At 40.3% G+C, this 19187-nt stretch overlaps 1 protein-coding gene across 5 annotated transcripts in view; it reads left to right on the forward strand.

Annotated features, from left to right (window-relative positions):
• LOC116458311 (Golgi apparatus membrane protein TVP23 homolog B) overlaps positions 1 to 19187 on the forward strand; it is a 111856-nt gene that overhangs the window by 22399 nt on the left and 70270 nt on the right. For 3 of the 5 annotated variants that reach the window (XR_009211217.1, XR_004245287.2, XR_009211218.1), the window contains exons 6-8: positions 891 to 1019; positions 3247 to 3373; positions 14583 to 18079. Coding sequence is in view for 1 of the 5 variants with exons in the window: in XM_032137927.2 (XP_031993818.1) it covers positions 891 to 1019; positions 3247 to 3273 (156 nt within the window). In the remaining 4 variants the exon portion in view is untranslated. Of the gene's footprint in view, positions 1 to 890; positions 1020 to 3246; positions 4404 to 14582; positions 18080 to 19187 lie in introns of those variants that run through there. The other 2 variants (XR_009211216.1, XM_032137927.2) reach the window with 2 other exon arrangements.

Here is a 19187-nt window from a genome sequence, read left to right on the forward strand (position 1 = left end):
GTTGAAAAACAGCCTTGCCCATTTTATATTGTCTATGGCTGCCTTTGGATTAGAACAGCAGAGTTGAGTAATTGCAACAGAGACCGTATGGTTTAAAATATTTATGATTTGGCCCTTTACAGAAGAACTTTGCTGATTGCTGTATTAGGCAGATTGTCAAGATTGTCAGATTCCCAAGGGGCACCTTGGGAATTCCTCACATTGTCTCAATTTTTCTAATTAAGATAAATTAGAAATTTTTAAAGAATGGGTTTTGAGTTTCTTTTTCTCACTTCTCCTTGATCCTAGTGGGATCACCATAGGTGAGAAAATGAAACTCAAAGGAACAAACAGCTCTGCAAAAGTACAGTTCCCCTTGGAGCTGTCTCCTTCCTCACTGAAGGCAGGCATCTGTTGATTTATGCCTTAGGGCGTTCTATCCCTGCTACCAGAAGCCATTTTTCACATAGAGCAGAGATTCACCCCTACCTGCTCTCAGTTTATTGAACTTGATCTACCTCTTGACTGTAATTCTTATAGGAATAATTAACATTTGAGCCTTTCCTGAGTCTCATTTACTTTTCCTAACTTTACTCACAGACCAATGGGAAACAGAGAGCAAGAAGTCTCCCCCTGCACTGCATCCCCAGCAGCTAGCATGGTGCCTGGCACATAGAGCAGTTGTGTTCAGTAAATACTTGCTGGGTGAATGACTCGTGCTTTGTGCAGAGCATCTATCAGATGGGTCTGTTCTGGCAGCTGTCTCTGGAAAAGTCTCAGCTGGCACAATCATGGCTTTGCAGGGCTTCCTCTTCCCTCTTTCTCATGACAATCTGCCTTGTCTCATTTATGGCACAGAGAAAGGTCAATTTCAGGCCAGTAACCATTGATTATTTTTTCCCTTGTCCCAGGCGGTGGTTATCATGGGTGTGGTGCTACAAGGTGCCAACCTGTATGGTTACATCAGGTGTAAGGTGGGCAGCAGAAAGAATTTAACCAGCATGGCTACTTCATATTTTGGAAAGCAGTTTTTAAGACAAGTAAGTGTTTTCTGGATGTGATCAGTGACTAATGCAATTATTTCTAACTTTCATAATTTAATTTTTATGAAACACTCCTGAACAGAAGTTTTTTAAAGGCATATAGTTATTTAAATATAATGATAAAGATGTTTTAATTGCTCTTCAGGGGTGTTCAAGACATTCTGGAAGTGTATTGTCAGTATCCTAAAATTATTTTAAAGCCAGGAAGGATAAACTATCATTGATAATAACTTATTTTTTTTTTTGAGACGGAGTCTCGCTCTGTCACCCAGGCTGGAGTGCAGTGGCGCGATCTCGGCTCACTGCAAGCTCTGCCTCCTGGGTTCACGCCATTCTCCTGCCTCAGCCTCCCAAGTAGCTGGGACTACAGGCACCCGCCACTGCGCCCGGCTAATTTTTTGTATTTTTAGTAGAGACGGGGTTTCACCGTGTTAGCCAGGATGGTCTCGATCTCCTGACCTCGTGATCCACCCGCCTCGGCCTCCCAAAGTGCTGGGATTACAGGCTTGAGCCACCGCGCCCGGCCGATAATAACTTATTTTTAAGAAATTACTTTTAAGTTCAGTTGTTTTTCATTAATTATGGGAGCTTTAAGTGAATGCCCTTGAAGAACGTATGTTGTATTTTTTGTTTGTTTGTTTTTCTTTTTTTTTTTTTTTTGAGACAGAGTTTTGCTCTACCTCCCGGGTTCATGTGATTCTCCTGCCTCAGCCTCCTGAGTAGCTGGGATTACAGATGCATGCCACCACACCCAGCTAATTTTTTGTATTTTCAGTAGAGACGAGGTTTCACTGTGTTAGCCAGGATGGTCTCCATCTCATGATCTCGTGATCCGCCCGCCTCAGCCTCCCAAAGTGCTAGGATTACAGGCGTGAGCCACCGTGCCCAGCCTGTATGTTGTATGGTTTTAGGGAGAACAATTGAATCACAATAAGACCATAACATTTGTACTCAGATGTTTTTTTCCCCCTAGAACATAAGGATTTTACTATAATACTCCAACATCAGGGTTTTCAGCAGGATGAGTAGTAGTCATAGGTAATTATTGGTTAAATCTCTTGGGAAAAGTGACTAGGTCTTTATATAAGTAATACCTTGCATTTGGTTAGTACAATAGGTTGGACAAGTGTTATGTAGGACAGGGATTCTCAAACACGAACATACATGAGAATCACCTAGAGGGCACAAGATTGCTGGGTTCCACCTCCAGACTCTTTATTCAGTAGATCTGGGAGTGGAGTCTCATAATTTGCATTTCTCCCAAGTTTCTGGGTGGTACTGAGGGTGCTGGTCCAGGGATTACGTTTTAGATTACTAAAGCCCCGAGAAATTAAATTATTAAGATTATGCAGCTAATAAGTGGTACAAAGCTAGATCTTAAACCCAGCCCTCTGTACTCAAAATTTATTGTTCTTTTTATTCTACTGTACAGTTTCTCTTACAGAAGATGATAAGTAGAGAAAATGAATATTCATGTAGGGACATCATCATCTCATTCTGAAGAATTTTTGCATGGCCCCAATATACCTTTACTGTGGTCCACCTTAGGGTAGCTTTCATGTATGTGCTTATTAGGTTTTTTTCCTTAGAATTTTCAGTGTTTCTGAAGGTAAGGAGACATGGAATACAGGTGAAATTAAACCTTAAACCTGGCATAACATGGATAGGGTTAGTGTCTTACATGGTACCTGGCATCTGCTCAAATGGGACAAACTGGACAGCTGGGTGGATGATGGTATCCATGGATTTTACTTCACTAGCGCATGTCTACATTTTCAGTTATTTATTTTTTTTGAGACAGTCTCTCTCTGTCGCCCAGACTGGAGTGCAGTGGCACGATCTCGGCTCTCTGCAAACTCCACCTCCCAGGTTCACGCCATTCTCCTGCTTCAGCCTCCTGAGTAGCTGGGATTGCAGGCGCCTGCCACCATACCTGGCTAATTTTTTGTATTTTTAGTAGAGATGGGGTTTCACCGTGTTAGCCAGGATGGTCTCGATCTCCTGACCTCGTGATCCACCTGCCTTGGCCTCCCGAAGTGCTGGGATTACAGGTGTAAGCCACGGTGCCCAGCCTAGCATGTCTACTTTTTAATGTGATTGGGCCATTGTATGTAAGGTAATGCTCTGCTTAGAAATATAGAATGTTTTCCTAGGCCTAGGCCTTGAAGGGTGTTTGAAGTGAAATAACTTTGATATTAAGGAGTTTGTTTTTTGCCTTTTGCAGAACACTGGAGATGATCAGAGTTCCTGAGTAGAGAAAGCTCATGTGCTTTGTTACATTGGGGAACAACTGAAGAGATTCTTGACTGAACCTTTTAGAGCTTAGTCCCTGTTGCAACGAGGAGTGTTGGGTTTGTTTTTCCACTTAAAAACTTTATTTATGGAAAAATAGTTTTCATATTAAGTTTTTATTTCCTTTCCAGCAGTTGGGGCTAGAAAGTATATGTTGGCACTAGAAACATTGTCAAGATTTGTTCTGTGGTGTAGGTATGCACATTCCGTAGGTATGCACGTGGCCATGTAATACCAGTATATCCCAAGTTAATGAAAGTGTTCATTTACATAGGTAATGGAGACCTTTGCATTTTGATCCATAGAACGTAGGAGGATGTTCTTAGTCTGTCTCAAAGCTCTGTATGTTTACATATTATTTCTGTAGATTGTTTTCAGGAGAAAGTTTTGCTTCCATGGTAAGAGTGAGCACTTTGGCTTATGTATAAGTTAGAAATAATTGTTAGTTTTTAATATGTACCTCGTGGGGAAATTTCTTAGACGTATGCAAGCAAGTGAAAACAGGCCAGTGGTATTACCTACTTTATAAAATTTTATTTTTATTTGTAAGAAGTCATCTACTTAAGGCACAGTTAATATAAGTGGAATCATCATAGTTTAAGGAATACCCAGAGATTGCTGCTGTTCTATTTATTTTACAGAAAGGATAGCTAGATTGAAAGCTCTTCAGTGGACCTTGAGCTAATAGATCTTTTACCACTAAAAGAGCATTATTCTCATGTCATAATGAGAATAATTTACATACTTGGCATAATAAATGCCTAAAAGACATTTTATTTTCTGAATCTATTTTTTTTTCTTGCTATAATGGGGATATTGTAAATTATGCATTTGTATTAATGGTATTTCTTAAAGCAATCTATGTAACTGTAAACTAAACCAATCTGCAAACTATTGTAGGCATCTAAATTCTGTTGTAGGTATTATAAACTTTGTTGAAGTCTTAATCAGCAGATTATGTTGTGAATATATTTGTACATTGTTAAAATAGTTTTTAAGATTATTTAATTGAATAAGTGTCTTATTGGAGTGATAACTTTGAAGGTGCAAAACTTTATATTTGTATAAAATTCTACTGTTTACAAGGCATTTGACATGTATAATCTCATTTAACCCTCATGATAAATATGTAATACTTTAGATGATATAACTGAACTTCAGGTTATTGAGTGACTTTCCCAAGGAAAACAGATTACAGGAATATCTGTAGGATATAAAACATGATATATTAGTATTTTAGAGAAAATATTTGCTCTATGTCAGTTCGTTTCTTAAAAATTAATAATTTGTTAAGAGCTTGTTTATTTTACTTAGCTGTTCTGTCTGGTGAGAAGAATTGATACTGCACTGAAGACATTTTAAAATATAATCTGAAAGATCTAACCTAAATCTTTAGGGTTGAGAGTCTAACAAAGGATACATTGATATACTTCTTTGGGTAACTGTGTTATTTGAACTGCAATCCTAAACCAAGTAACAATTGAATTTTAGAATATGCATGTGGGAGGAGCTACTGTGTATTCCCTAATATTCGTTTTTCTCCTGCTACAGATTTCCCACCTAATTAGCTAGGGAATGGCGTCCTGGAATAAAGATAACTTTTGCTAGATTTTATCACTGTATCTTGGTGTGGCCACATGACCAACTTCGGGCCAATAGATACACTTCCAGGAAGTATCCTTAAAAGGAGGAGGCATGCCCATCCCTTCCCCCTTTTTCCTAAAGGGTAGACACAATAGCAGGAACTAGAGCAGCCATCTTGGACTATGTGGTAAAGGCTTCGTTTTGTGAATGGCGGAGAAATGAGGTAGATATTGTCTGAATTCCATCTTGTGGGTATAGCAGCCCTGAACTACCGATCTGATTTTTTTTTTTTTTTGAGACAGAGTTTTTGCTCTTGTCGCCCAGGCTGGAGTGCAGTGGTGTGATCTCAGCTCATTGCAACCTCTGCCTTCTGGGTTCAAGTGATTCTCCTGCCTCAGCCTCCCTAGTAGCTGGGATTACCACCCTGCCACCACACCTGGCTAATTTTTGTATTTTTAGTACAGACGGGGTTTCACCACATTGGCTAGGCTAGTCTCGAATTCCTGACCTTAGGTGATCCGCCCGCCTCAGCTTCCCAAAGTACTGAGATTACAGGCGTGAGCCATCGTGCCTGGTGACTGTCTGAACTTTTAATAAAGGTGAAGGGAACTATCTTCTTCAAGTGTTATTGTTCTAGCTTCTCTGTTGCTCATAGCCTAACTGGATTCTTGTCAATACAGTGCACTTTGAGCATTATCCATGATTATTTCCATTTGTACTAACTTTCCATATTGTACTAACAACTCCAGTTCTTAGTATAGTATTAGAGGTGTAATAATTTAGTAAATACATAGTTGACCTTTATGTAGTAATTAAGTGAATATTATAGTTGCTGCTGAGTTGCACTGTTCAGATGCTGTTGCTACGTAAAACTCCACCCCTAGAATTACTGGTGAAAAACAAGTCATTTTATTATGCTCACAAATTCTGTGGGACAGGAATTTGGATGGAGCACAGTGATGGCTGGGGAAGGAGCCAGGGAGTGGCAGGGAGCTTTTCAGCTACTGGCCTGGAGGTTGACATTGGCCGTCAGTTGTGGCCTCAGCTAGGCTGTTGGTTGGAACACCTACACTGTGTAGTTTCTCCCTGTGGGCACATTTGACTTCTTCACAACCTGGCACTGAGTTCTAACAATGAGCCTTCCAAGAGAGCAAGAGAAGTGCGTGGCATTTTAATGATTAGTCTTGGAATTCACATGATGTCTCTTCTGTCATACTTCATTGGATGAAGCAGTAACCAAGGTCCATCCAGCTTCAATAGAAGGGTACATAGAGTCCAGTACTTGGTGAGAGGAGTGTTAAGATTACGTTATAATAAGAAGTATGTGGGATGGGAGATAGTCTTTAGAAAATAAAATCTGTGACACTTTAATAATTTCATTAACACTGAAGAAATTAGGACAGACTGAAGATAAGTGGTTTTCCGTTTTTCTGTCCCTGGGTCAGCCTTGGATACAGGTGAATTGACTGAATGGTGCTAGTAAAATGGAAGTAAAATCACATTTTTGTTTTTTTATTTTGACATGGAGTTTCTCTCTTGTTGCCCAAGAGAGTGCGGTGGCGTGATCTTGGCACACTGCAACCTCCACCTCTAGGGTTCAAGTGATTCTCCTGCCTCAGCCTCCCAAGTAGCTGGGACTACAGGTGCCCGCCACCACGCGTGGCTAATTTTGTATTTTTGGTAGAGATGGGGTTTCCCTATGTTGGTCAGGCTAGTCTTGAACTCACGACCTCAGGTGATCTGCCTACCTTGGCCTCCCAAAGTGCTGAGATTACAGGTGTGAGCCACCGTGCCCGGCCCTAGTAAAATCACATTCTAATTCTACATCCCTCAGAGTATGTATTCTTTGACCCAGACCTCTAAATAGGTAAGGATGCGTGTGTGTGTGTGTGTGTGTGTGTGTGTGTATAGAAGTGATGGCACATTAACTCCAACATATAGGTACTATGGGCCTTTTAAATCTCTGTAACTCTTAGAGCTTATTAAAGTTCCTTTATGTATTATCTCATGTGATTCTCCCCAAGAGGGAAGAATGACCATTATGTACCATGTAACCTCATGTTACAGGTAGGAAACGAATACTGAGGGAAGTAAAATAATTTATTGAAGGTTGCATGTAGTAGAGATAGTAATGCTTACTAAACATTCCATTTGTTCTACATTTCCCAGCTTCCTTAATTAATTTGAGGCCATGTGGTTAACAATGGCCAATGAAAGGGATGTGAGTGAAAGTGAATAGCGATGCTAGGTGCCTGAAGAGCATAGGACAGTTTTAGACAACAAAGAATTGTCCTATATCTCATGACTTCTTTGTACTTTGCTGAATAATTATGTACATAGAAATCCTGTTTATAATGAGAAAGGAAAAGCAACCCCTACAGCTGTCAGCTGGAAGCTGACCTGGCCCTAATGGCTAGGCTATTATATTCTGTTGAATATAAACAATTTTATATAACACCAACATCTGACAAGGCTACTCTGAGTGTGGTGGAGGAAGACAAAAATTAAGACACTCCATAGGCATGCTGGAACTTAGCAAGATTCTGTGTAAATCATAGAGCGACCAAACATACCTGTCTCTTGGCTTACATATGTGATAGTTGCTGCATTACCCATTAGATCACTCTGTTCTTTCTTCCTCCTAGATTAACAATTTCAATATGTACACTCATTTAGAATTTCCCTTGCTTTCTAAAAGCACTCAATCCAGAGTAAAACCATAATTCATGGAGCCCTTCTTGAAATCACCCAACACAACCCCAAATCCTATAAAAAGCCCTTCCCGGCACCCTCATACTGAGGCACACCGTGTGATCTCTCTTGTGCAAAAATGTGCTGATAAACCCAACTCGATTCAACCGCAGATCTGTTCCTCATGATCTCTGACTGGTGGACATTGACATTTTTTGAGCTTAGATTATAACTCCATTTTATATTTCTGTTGTTGCAGATCTGCAATACTTGATTTGCCCAAAAATGCAATTTACCAGTTAAGTGAGGGAAGTTTGTAGTCTTTTTTCAGTACATAACCAAGAGTTTTCTATCATTTTAAAAACTGTCACTAGTGGCAACATTGCTCATGGCATTTGAGTTCCAAGTCAAAACTACTGCAGTAGTCTGCATTTGTAGTGGGCACATTAATGGTAATTATATGTACATATGCAAGCATCTAATTATTGTGTCATCAGGAGTTTTGGCCATCTCCAGATTGAATTATACATTACCATAAGTTGCTCCCTTTTATTTCTCTGTTACATTACAGTTAGATATTAAAGTTACCTTTAATGATGATAGATGATTTAAAAATATGCCTCACGTAGTTATATTGTTTGTGTTTTAGAATAATAAAACATGTTTAAAAATATTTCTGATAAAAAGTGGCTGTGGGCCTGAAGGGGTGAAAACCATTAGTCTACAGTCACTGATGAACAGTCTGTCCCTTAGGCCCTCTTAGTTGGAGCTGGAGAGTGGATAGATACGAACCTGAACTCTGGTATTCTAATATTCTGTGTTGCTTACTGAAGGTAGATGCCATGTGCTTTGGAAACCAGCATGGACATTCTATGAAATTTGAGAAGAGAAGCAGTTTTCTCATTTAGATGGTCTATCATGGGTGGTAATGTCTAGTGTTCTAAGTGAATGTAGTAGATGCTGCTTATATTAATTTAAGAGATCCTATGTATCCCATCAAAAAAAAATCATAGAGAAACATTTCCAGAATGGTGGAGTATGGATCTTTGAATATCTGATTCTGCATGAAATCAACGAGGACACTGGCAGAAATGATCAAAATAAACTTTTCGAAACTCTGGAAATTAACCAAAGGATTGCAACAACCCAAAGAAAATGTATTTGAGAAAAAGGCTGACTCTGTATGATCAATAAGCTTTGTGGTGTTTTAACTTGTCCTGTCCCCATCTTCTTCTCGTCGGCTCCACAGTAGCCTTGAAAATCAGCAACCTTGAGACCACAGTAGCTGTGAAAACCAGTAGCTTAGAAACTGCTGAAGGAATTTAGAGTCCCCCCAAGATAGATTTGGAGTTATCCAAGAAGCCCCATCCCCATCCCATCACTCTTTGACCTGTCTGGCAGCTCCCTGGAATAGTCCCAATCACAGGGCTTGTCTTCATTTAACCCAACTCAGGTCACTCAATGAGGAAACCATCCTCAGGTTGTTTGTCATAAACAATTGGTGGCAATTATTTAAACAGCACAGTTGGCTGACATGGCTATACTAGTTGGGACAAACGAGACTGGCCAGAAAACTTAAAAATAAAGGGAGTGCAATGTCTGTAGAGACTTTGAAAAGTGCCAAAATACTGTTGGGAGCTAGAAAGTCAGGTAAGGGTGAGAGACTTACTGCTTCAACCACTTAAGGAAATCCCTGTCTAATTATATGCTCAAGACTAAAGTAACCAAGCAGAGATTTTGGTGACTGCAACATGACAAAGAATACAGACTAAACAGAATTAGTCCAGGAAAGGTACTAGACATACCACCATTGCAATAAAAATAACAACAAACAGTAACCCCACAAGGGTGGGGGGGTGTGGGACAAATCTGATTTGCGGAGTTGCCACCTTACATTTAAATTTTCCAGTTTTCAACAACAACAAAAGATGTGAAGAAACAGCAATTACAGCTGCCTATATATGGGGGAAAAAACCTAGAAAACAGAAACCATCCCTGAGAAAACCCAGACATTAGATCTACTAAACAAGAAGTTTGTCAACCTTTAAATATGCTTTAAAAACTAAATCATGCTGCTATAAAGACACATGCACATGTATGTTTATAGCAGCACTATTCACAATAGCAAAGACTTGGAACCAACCCAAATGTCCAACGATAGTCTGGATTAAGAAAATGTGGCACATATACACCATGGAATACTATGCAGGCATAAAAAATGATGAGTTCACGTCCTTTGTAGGGACATGGATGAAACGAAACCATCATTCTCAGCAAACTATCACAAGGACAAAAAACCAAACACTGCATGTTCTCACTCATAGGTGGGAATTGAACAATGAGAACACATGGACACAGGAAGGGGAACATCACACACCAGGGACTGTTGTGGGGTGGGGGTAGGGGAGAGAGATAGCAGTAGGAGATACACCTAATGCTAAATGACGAGTTAATGGGTGCAGCACACCAACATGGCACATGTATACATATGTAACCTGCATGTTGTGCACATGTACCCTAAAAGTTAATAAAATTAAATCCTCCTGCACAGGGGAGTGCAAAAAAAAAAAAAAAACCAACTTCTATCATTTGAATTAACAATCTTTTATAACCCCAGCAACTTCTCCTGCCAATGGAGTAAATTCCCCCCCAGAAAAAAAAAAAAAAAACTAAAGGAAACCATGGACAAAGAACACGAGAAAGGAAAAGAATGTATAAACAAAGTGAAAGCATCAGTAAACAAAAAGCATGAAAAATTCTGGAGCTAAAAAATTATAATTGAAAAATTTCTTAGAGGGGTTTACAGATTTAAACAGGCAGAAGAATCAGCAAACTTGAAAATAGGACAAATGTAATTATCCAGTCCGAGGAACAGAAAGAAAAAAGAATGACGAGTGAACAGAGCTTGAGGGATCTGTGGCGTGCTATCAAGTTACCAACATATGCATTATAGGAGTTCCCAGAAAACGAAGAGAAAAAGGCAGAAATAATATTTGAAGAAATAATGGCTGAGACTCCCCAAATTCAATGAAATACATGAGCTACACATTCAAGAAGATCAACAAATTATAACTAGGATAAACTCAGAGATCTATTACTAAACACATTATAGTCAAGCTGTTAAAAGCCAGAGACAAAGAGAATCGTTAAAGTAGCAGGAGGAAAACAACTTATCACATATAAGGGATCCTCTATAAGATTAAGTGCCTACCACTCATCAGAAACTACAGAGGTCAGAAGGCTGTAGAATGACATATTCAAAGTGCTAAAAGAAAATTAACAGAGAATTTTAGATCCAGCAAAACTATCCTTCAAAACTATAAGAAAGGATGAGCATGGTGGCTCACACCTGTAATCCCAGTACTTTAGGAGGCCGAGGTAGGAGGATTGCTTGAGTCCAGGTATTTGAGATCAGCCTGGGCAACATGGCAAAAAGCCATCTCTACAAAAAATACAACAAACAGATGGGCATGGTGGCATGTGCCTGTGGTCCCAGCTACTCAGGAGGCTGAGGCAGGAGGATCACTTGAGTCTGGCAGGTTGAGGCCTTGATTGTGTCACTGCACTCCTACTTGGGTGACAGAGTGAGACCCCCTCTCAAAAAAAAAAAAAAAAAAAGAAAACATACCCAGATAAAAACTAAGCGAATTCACTGCTAGCAGACCTGCCTTACAAGAAATGCTAAAAGACGTTCTTCAGGCTGAAATGAAAGGACACTAGACAATAACTCCAATCCACATGAGGAAATAAAAAGCATCATTAAAGGTAACTACATAGGTAAATACGAAATATAGTATAAATGTATTTTTGTTTGTAATTCTTTTCCTGTCTGACCCAAAAGACAACTACATAAAGCAATACTTATGAAATAATGTTGATAGGGTTATAACTTATAAAGATGCAATTTGTATGATGATAATAGCACAAAGGAGGAGGGAGGGAATAGAGCTATACCAGAGTTTTTGAGTATTATTGAAATTAGGTTGGCATTAATCTGAACCTACTTTTTGCATATTTTATTAATCGTAGTCACTAGGGCAACCTCTAAGATAAAAACTCAAAAAATAGAATAAGAGGAACAAGAAGGAAATCAAAATGATATACTAGAAAATACCTATTTAATACAAAAGGCAGTAGTGGAGAAATTAAATCAAAAGACATAAGATGCATAAAAGGAAAAGAGCAGATATCCCACAAGTAACTCCCACCTTATCAGTAATTATATTAGAAGAAAACCAGTTAAATATTTCAATCAAAAGACAGATTGGCGGCTGGGCACAGTGGCTCACGCCTGTAATCCCAGCACTTTGGGAGGTCTAGGTGGGCAGATCACTTGAGGTCAGGAGTTCAAGACCAGCCTGGCCAACACGGTGAAAGCCCATCTCTGCTAAAAATACAAAAATTAGCTGGGTGTGATGGCGGGCGCCTGTAATCCCAACTACTCTGGAGGCTGAGGGATGAGAATCACTTGAACCCAGGAGGCAGAGGTTGCAGTGAGCTGAGATTGCACCACTGCACTCCAGCGTGGGTGACAGCGAGACTCCATCTCAAAAAAAAAAAAAAAAAAAAAAGCCAAAAAACAAAAAACAGATTGGCAAAAAACATGATCCAACTATATGTTGTCTGCAAGAGGCACACTTTAGATTCAAAGACACAGGTAGAAAGTAAAAGTATAGAAACAGATATACCATGCAAACAGTAATCAAAAGATAGCTGGAGTGACTATGCTAATGTCAAACAGTAGATTTTAAGGCAAAAACTGTTTCAAGGGACAAAGAAGGACATCACACATTGATAAAAGGACAAATTCATCAGAAAGACATAACACTTAAATATGCACTTAAAAAATCCCACACATGAAACAAAAGCTGACAAAACTAAACAATTGAATAATTATTAACAATTAATTTACTATTTTTTTTGAGACAGAGTCTCTCTCTGTCACCCAGGCTGGAGTGCAGTGGCGCTGGCTCGGCTCACTGCGACCCCTTGCTCCCAGGTTCAAGCAATTCTCCTACCTCAGCCTCCGGAGTAGCTGGGATTACAGGCCTGCACCACCACACCAGGCTAATTTGGCCAGGCTGGTCTCAAACTCCTGAACTCAAGTGATCTGCCTCCCTTGGCTTCCCGAAGTGCTGGGATTACAGGCGTAAGCCTCTGAGCCTGGCATAACAATTTACTCTTAATAATTATTAATAACTAAATGAGATAATCCACATAAAAGAATCAGCATAGTCCCAGGTATATGGTAAGCACTTGATAACTCTTATTCAGAAAAAAAAACTGAGTTGCTTTGCTAGTTAAAGGTAAAGAAGTCAAAATCTAACAGTAGTGGCTGGAGACATCAACACTTCATTTATAATAATGCATAGAAGTAGGCAGATGATCAACTAGGAAAAAGCGGATTCAACAGCAGTATAAACAAACTAAATCTGCCGGGCACGGTGGCTCATGTCTGTAATCCCAGCACTTTGGGAGGCTGGGGAGGGCAGGTCACTTGAGGTCAGGAGTTCCAGACCAGCCTGGCCAACATGGTGAAACCCCGTCTCTGCTAAAAATACAAAAATTAGCTGGGTGTGGTGGCGCATGCCTGTAATCCCAGCTACTTGGGAGGCTGAGGCAGGAGAATCACTTGAACTCGGGAGGCGGAAGCTTCAGTGAGCCAAGATCACGCCGCGGCACTCCAGCCTGGGTGACAAAGTGAGACTCCATCTCAAACAAACAAACAAAACCAGACACCTGTAGAGACTCTGTCCAACAACAGCAGAGTACACATTCTACTCAAATGCACATGGAACATTCTCCACGATAGACTATATGTTAGGCCATAAAACAGGCTTCAATAAATTTAAAATAATTGAAGTCATACAAAGTATAATCTTTGGTCAAAATGGAATTAAGTTAGAAGTGAACAACACAAGGGAATTTGGGAAATCCACAAAGATGTGAAAATTAAACAACACACTGCTAAGTAACCAGTGGGTCAAAGAAGAAATCACAAGGGAAATTAGAAAATACTTTGATATTAATGAAAATGAAAACACAACGTACCAACACTTACGGGATGCAGCTATAACTGTTTATAGAGAAATCCATAACTGTAAACACTTATTTTTTTTAAAGAAGAGATCTCAAATCAACAGTCTCACCTTTCATCTTAAGAAACTAGAAGATGACCATAATAAATCAAAGTAAGCAGAAGGAAGGAAATAATAGATTAGAAAGGAAAGAAAAAACACAAAGACTTGAAAAACAGCAGAGAAAATCAACAAAACTAGAAGTTGGTTCTTTGAAAGGATTAACAAAATTGACAAACCTGGAATCAGATTGAAAGAAAAGATACCACTACTGTTTACTGAAAAAGCAATCCTTACTGAATGCTTTTGTAAAGCGATTGGTTATCCCAATAGAATATACATCACTTTACAGCTATTTTGTGTGTGAACATTCTGTTATGTAAGCATTCAAACGTTGTTCTTTCTCCAAAAAGTGCTTTCCATGAATTGTTTCATCCTCGTGACATTCTTAGAATGCAGAAGCTGTTGTATTTAGTAAACTGTAATCATTAAGAACTTGTATTTGATTCAGGCAGATCTGAGATGTGGATCCAGTTCAATATCCTTTTTTAGACTTTGAGAAAGTCACTTATCCCATTTTTACAGATGAAGCAGCAGGCTGAGAGTCATAAGCACAAATAAATACTTACCCTCTTGAGGTGGGAGTAGCTTGTGAGGATTAAATGAGATAACTCATGTAAAATGTTCAGTATAGTCCCAAGCCCACAGTAAGCACTCGATAATGGTAACTTGCTCAGATGGAAAACCGAATTGCTAAGCTAAAGGTGGAGCAGTCAGGAGACCTAACCACTAGTTAAAGTGGCCCCTCTTTAATTTAGATTCTCATGTAGTATATGGCATGGATAATCCAAATGCAGCAAAACAGTCAATTATAGGAAAGAATGCTGATTTCATTTTTATTTTTTATTTTGTTTAGAACAAGTTAGAGATGATAGAAGAAGAACTTTAAACAGAATAAATGTAACGGAGCAAAGAATGTTTCATGGGAATTGGGCTTTGCTCTGAAACATGCGCAGTGAGTATTCACAGGCAGAAAAAGGCTGAATGCAGAAACAAAGAACACAAAGTGGATTGGTTGTTTCAAAGTTACTTTCCTTGTGAAGGTTAAAGGAGAGGGAACTTCCTTATCAGGCAGGCTAAAATTGGCTGTTTGGAGATGTGACTATTATCTCCCTCTCTCTCCTGATTTCTTGGAAGGTCCGATAAACGACGTAGTTTTGGCTTGGTGGCCTGGAACTTTACCGGGAGTAACTCCATTTTGGCTTGGTCTTCTGGGGCCTAGTACAGGAACTTACATCAAACCAACGACCTCCTATAAATTTTATTTAACAGAGATCATAAGTTTATGAGCCGGTATTTACTTTGGCATTCATTTCTAATTTATAGTTAAAACACATCCTGTTATTTATTTTTTTCACATAATTGTTGAAATCCAACACTGCTGTGGATGAGTCTTAATGTTTTTTAAACATTTCTTCTACGATGTTGCCGTTCTCCACAAGCCCTAGTTCCCTCTTGCTTGTAGCATGCACTTAGTCCTCTAGATGGCAATATGCTAACATATGATGTAAATGAAACAAACGCGCACTGGAGCACCCAATTTACTTGGTTTAGTAAGAAATGATGGTTTTCCTACAAGTGGTGAGTTAGGACAAAATCCATGCATCTTATTGTGAAATTAGTCAAAATCAGTGCCAGGGAATGAATAGATGTTGAATAAATAAGTACAATATAATACCCACAGTGTACCAGAGATCAAGCAAGATAGGTACTGTAGACACAGACAGACATAAGAAGAACTATGTGTGATATTTGTCTACCTTCCTGATCTCGGCAAACCCTGCCATTTAACAAGTGAGGAAACTGAGGATTGGAGAATCGGTAGCTTTCCTGGGGTCATATAACTAGAGAGAGGTGAAGCCAGGACTTGTCAATGGTGAGGCTTCGATGATGAGCTTGAATTTAAGATATGTCAGATTTGAAGCCAATGGATCATATCAAAGTGCAAAGTGCAGTGGAAACCTGGAACTCAACCTTAGGATTAGGCTAAAGGTATACATTTAAGAGGCATCTCTGTAGAGCAGAGTCAAAGCTGTAACAATGTAGGAGTGGTCTGCGGCAACTGTGTTTGTTAAGCTGAAGTGTAATTCCCAAAGACCAAGGTGATATGGCAGAGGGTAAAGGGCACACACAGTGCAGACAAACCTGAGTTTAAATCCTGGCTTCATACTTGGTTGCTGTGTTGTTCATGGGCATTTAACCTCTTAAATATCATGATATACTTAATCTCTTTGACTCTTTGCAATAACCCTATGAGGGAGATACTATCTCCATTTTACAGATGAGGAAACAGGGTTAGAGAATGTAGGAGTTGACCCAAGGTCCTGGTGCATCTAGCACATGATGGATCCAAGGTTCCTATCTGGACAGTCTGCCTTAGGCTTACAATGCTAAGCACCACATGCAGTTTCCCCAATCATACACCTTAGGACGCCACCTTTGTATGTGGGTCTCCTTGTGCCAGAGATGAACGTGGGTGCGTGCACACACACACACACATACACAGAGACAGAGAGAGAGAGAGAGAGATTTATTTCAAGGAGTTGGCTTACACAGTTGTGGGAACTGACAAATCCAAATTCTGTAGGGCAGGCCAGCAGGCTGGAACGCTCAAGCAGGAGCTGATGTTGCAATCTTGAGGTCAACTTTCCACTTCCTCAGGGAAATCTTAGTTTTGTTCTTAAGGCTTTTAACTGACTGGATGAGACATTCCCACACAGTGAAAGGGCAATCTATTTTACTTAATGTTAACAGATTGTAGATGTTAGCCACATCTATAAAATAGCTTCAAAGCAAAAAACACCTACATTAGTGTTTGATTAAATAACTCAGTACTAGCCAAGTTGACACAAAAAATTAACCATCACACACCTCCAGCTGTCTGTAAATGCTATGACAGCAGGAAGCCTATCTTTCTCATTCGCCTTCCATTGTCAGTGCATGGCCCAGTGCTGGGTACCTAATGGCACTCAATAAACATTTAATGGGCATGTACCTGCCTTTTAACAGTGTAGGTGAAAGCCATTGTATACATGCTGTTTTCAACTACTGACCTGTGCTAGGTACAGATTTTCTTTTTTTTTTTTGAGACGGAGTCTCGCTCTGTCACCCAGGCTGGAGTGCAGTGGCACAATCTCGGCTCACTGCAACCTCCACCTCGCAGGTTTAAGCAATTCTCCTGCCTCAGCCTCCCGAGTAGCTGGGACTACAGGCATGCATCACCATGCCCAGCTAATTTTTTGTATTTTTAGTAGAGACGAGGTTTCACCATGTTAGCCAGGATGGTCTCAATCTCCTGACCTCGTGATCCGCCCACCTCGGCCTCCCAAAGTGCTGGGATTACAGGCGTGAGCCACCATGTCCGGCCTGTGCTAGGTACAGATTTTCAGTGTGTTCAACTCACACATTACTTTCTCTGGGGCTCCTGTATTCTCTTAAATGTTTCATAAGTTACGTCTTTAAGCCTCCTCAAATTGATTTTTTTTGGTATTGTGTGAGGTAGAATCTGTAGTAATTTGTATTATTTGCTCACAATTCTTTCTTTCCTTTCTGCCTGTGCCATGATTCATTTTGGGCAGAATATATTCCACTTCCCCACTGTCGTTGAGCTTAACAATGTGACTTGTTTTGGTGATTAGAATGTGAGCAGATATAATGTATGTCCCACCCAATAAGAAACTTTGAATGTGTGGTTTGATTTACTCTCGTGTATTCCTTACCTGCAACATGAGAAGTGCATGCCCCAGGTGGCCATACTCCTTCGGCTTGGGTCAGAGAATGAGAGACATGTGGAGTAGACCTGATCTGACCTGCAGTATGCCACAACTGACTTATAGACCTTTGTGTGACAAATATATGTTTGTTGTTATATGCTACTGAGATTTGGTAAGTTGTTGGTTACACAGCATAATTGCAGCAACATGACTAACACATAATCACATTTCTTTTTATTTCCCATGTGACTAACCAATTACTGAAATATCTGTCCTTTTCACATTGATCTCCAATACCAACTCCATCATAAACTAGTATTGCTAATCCTTAAGGGATGAATTGTCCACTCCCACTCCCAAATTCATATGTTGAAGTCCTAACCCTACATTACTTTTCAAGGTGACTATTTCGAGACAGGATCTTTAAAGACATGATTAAGATAAAATGAGGTCATATGGGTAGGCCTTAATTCAGTCTGACTGGTGTTCCATAAGAAGAGGATATTAGGACACAGACACACACAGAGGAAGGACCATGTGAAGACAAAGGGGAAGATGCCGTTCACAAGCCAAGGAGAAAGGCCTTAGAGGAAACCAGCTCTGCTGACAACTTGATCTTGGGCTTCCAGTCTCCAGGACTGTAAGTAACACATTTCTGTTGTTTAATCCACCCAGTCTAGGGAACTTTGTTATGACAGCCTGAGCTGACTAATGTACTAACCATCTCTTCCTGCTCCCCGTTACATCCGTTACCAAGTCCCCTAGATTTCCTTCACAACCAACACCTGTATTTCTTCTCCATTCTTGCTGTTGCCTCCTGGCTGTGCACTGCGGCAGGTGGCCTTTGGCCTCACTGTGTGTATTAGTCTGTTCTCTCATTGCTCTAAAGAAATACCTGAGACTGGGTAATTTACAAAGAAAAAGGTTTAATTGGCTCATGGTTCTGCAGGCTGTACAGGAAGCACGAGAACATTTGCTTCTGCGGAGGCCTCAGGGAACTTTTACTCATGGCGGAAGGCAAAGAGGGAACAGGCGTCTTACCTGGCAGGAGAAGGACTGAGAGATGGGGTGGAGGTGCCACACACTTTTAAAACAACCAGATCTCTTGATAACTCTATCAGGAAAACAGCACTAGGGGGTGGTGCTAAACTATTCATGAGAAGCCACCCCCATGATCCAATCACCTGACACCAGGCCCCACCTCCAGCATTAGGGATTACATTTCAACATGAGACAGGCAGGGACACAGATCCAAACTCTATCACTGTGCCTGTCATTCATTCATCTTGCTCAGGTCTGCAATCCACCCAAAAGCCATTTGGAGACCCTAGGGCAAGGGAAGGGTGTGGGGAAAGCTGGGATTTAGGATCATTAGGGTCTCCATTCCTTGGGTGTGGTGTTCAGAGACTTGTCCTCTATCACCTGGCCTTCCTAGGTTCTGATTCTCCACTAATAAAAACAATTTATAACGATACCCGTATTCGCACTCTCCTCTGAATCCAAAGTACTTTTTCAGCATGAAAATCGTATCTCGTGTAGTTCATTTTTCGTTGCCCACGTCTCAGGCTCCCAACTGGGCCTGTATGTTTCCCGAGTGGAGGCAGGATTCCCCTCTGAGGGGTTAATTCCCCAACAGTGCCTGGCCCGGTGCCTGGTTCACATGGGTGCTTGTCTTAGGTCAGGTCCTCAGGAGCAGAGGCTTACATGAGGATTCCTACACAAATGATTTATTTCTGGTTCCACGAGAG

The sequence above is a fragment of the Hylobates moloch genome, unplaced genomic scaffold (assembly GCF_009828535.3).
Source record: "Hylobates moloch isolate HMO894 unplaced genomic scaffold, HMol_V3 SCAFFOLD_19, whole genome shotgun sequence".
NCBI lineage: Eukaryota > Metazoa > Chordata > Mammalia > Primates > Hylobatidae > Hylobates > Hylobates moloch.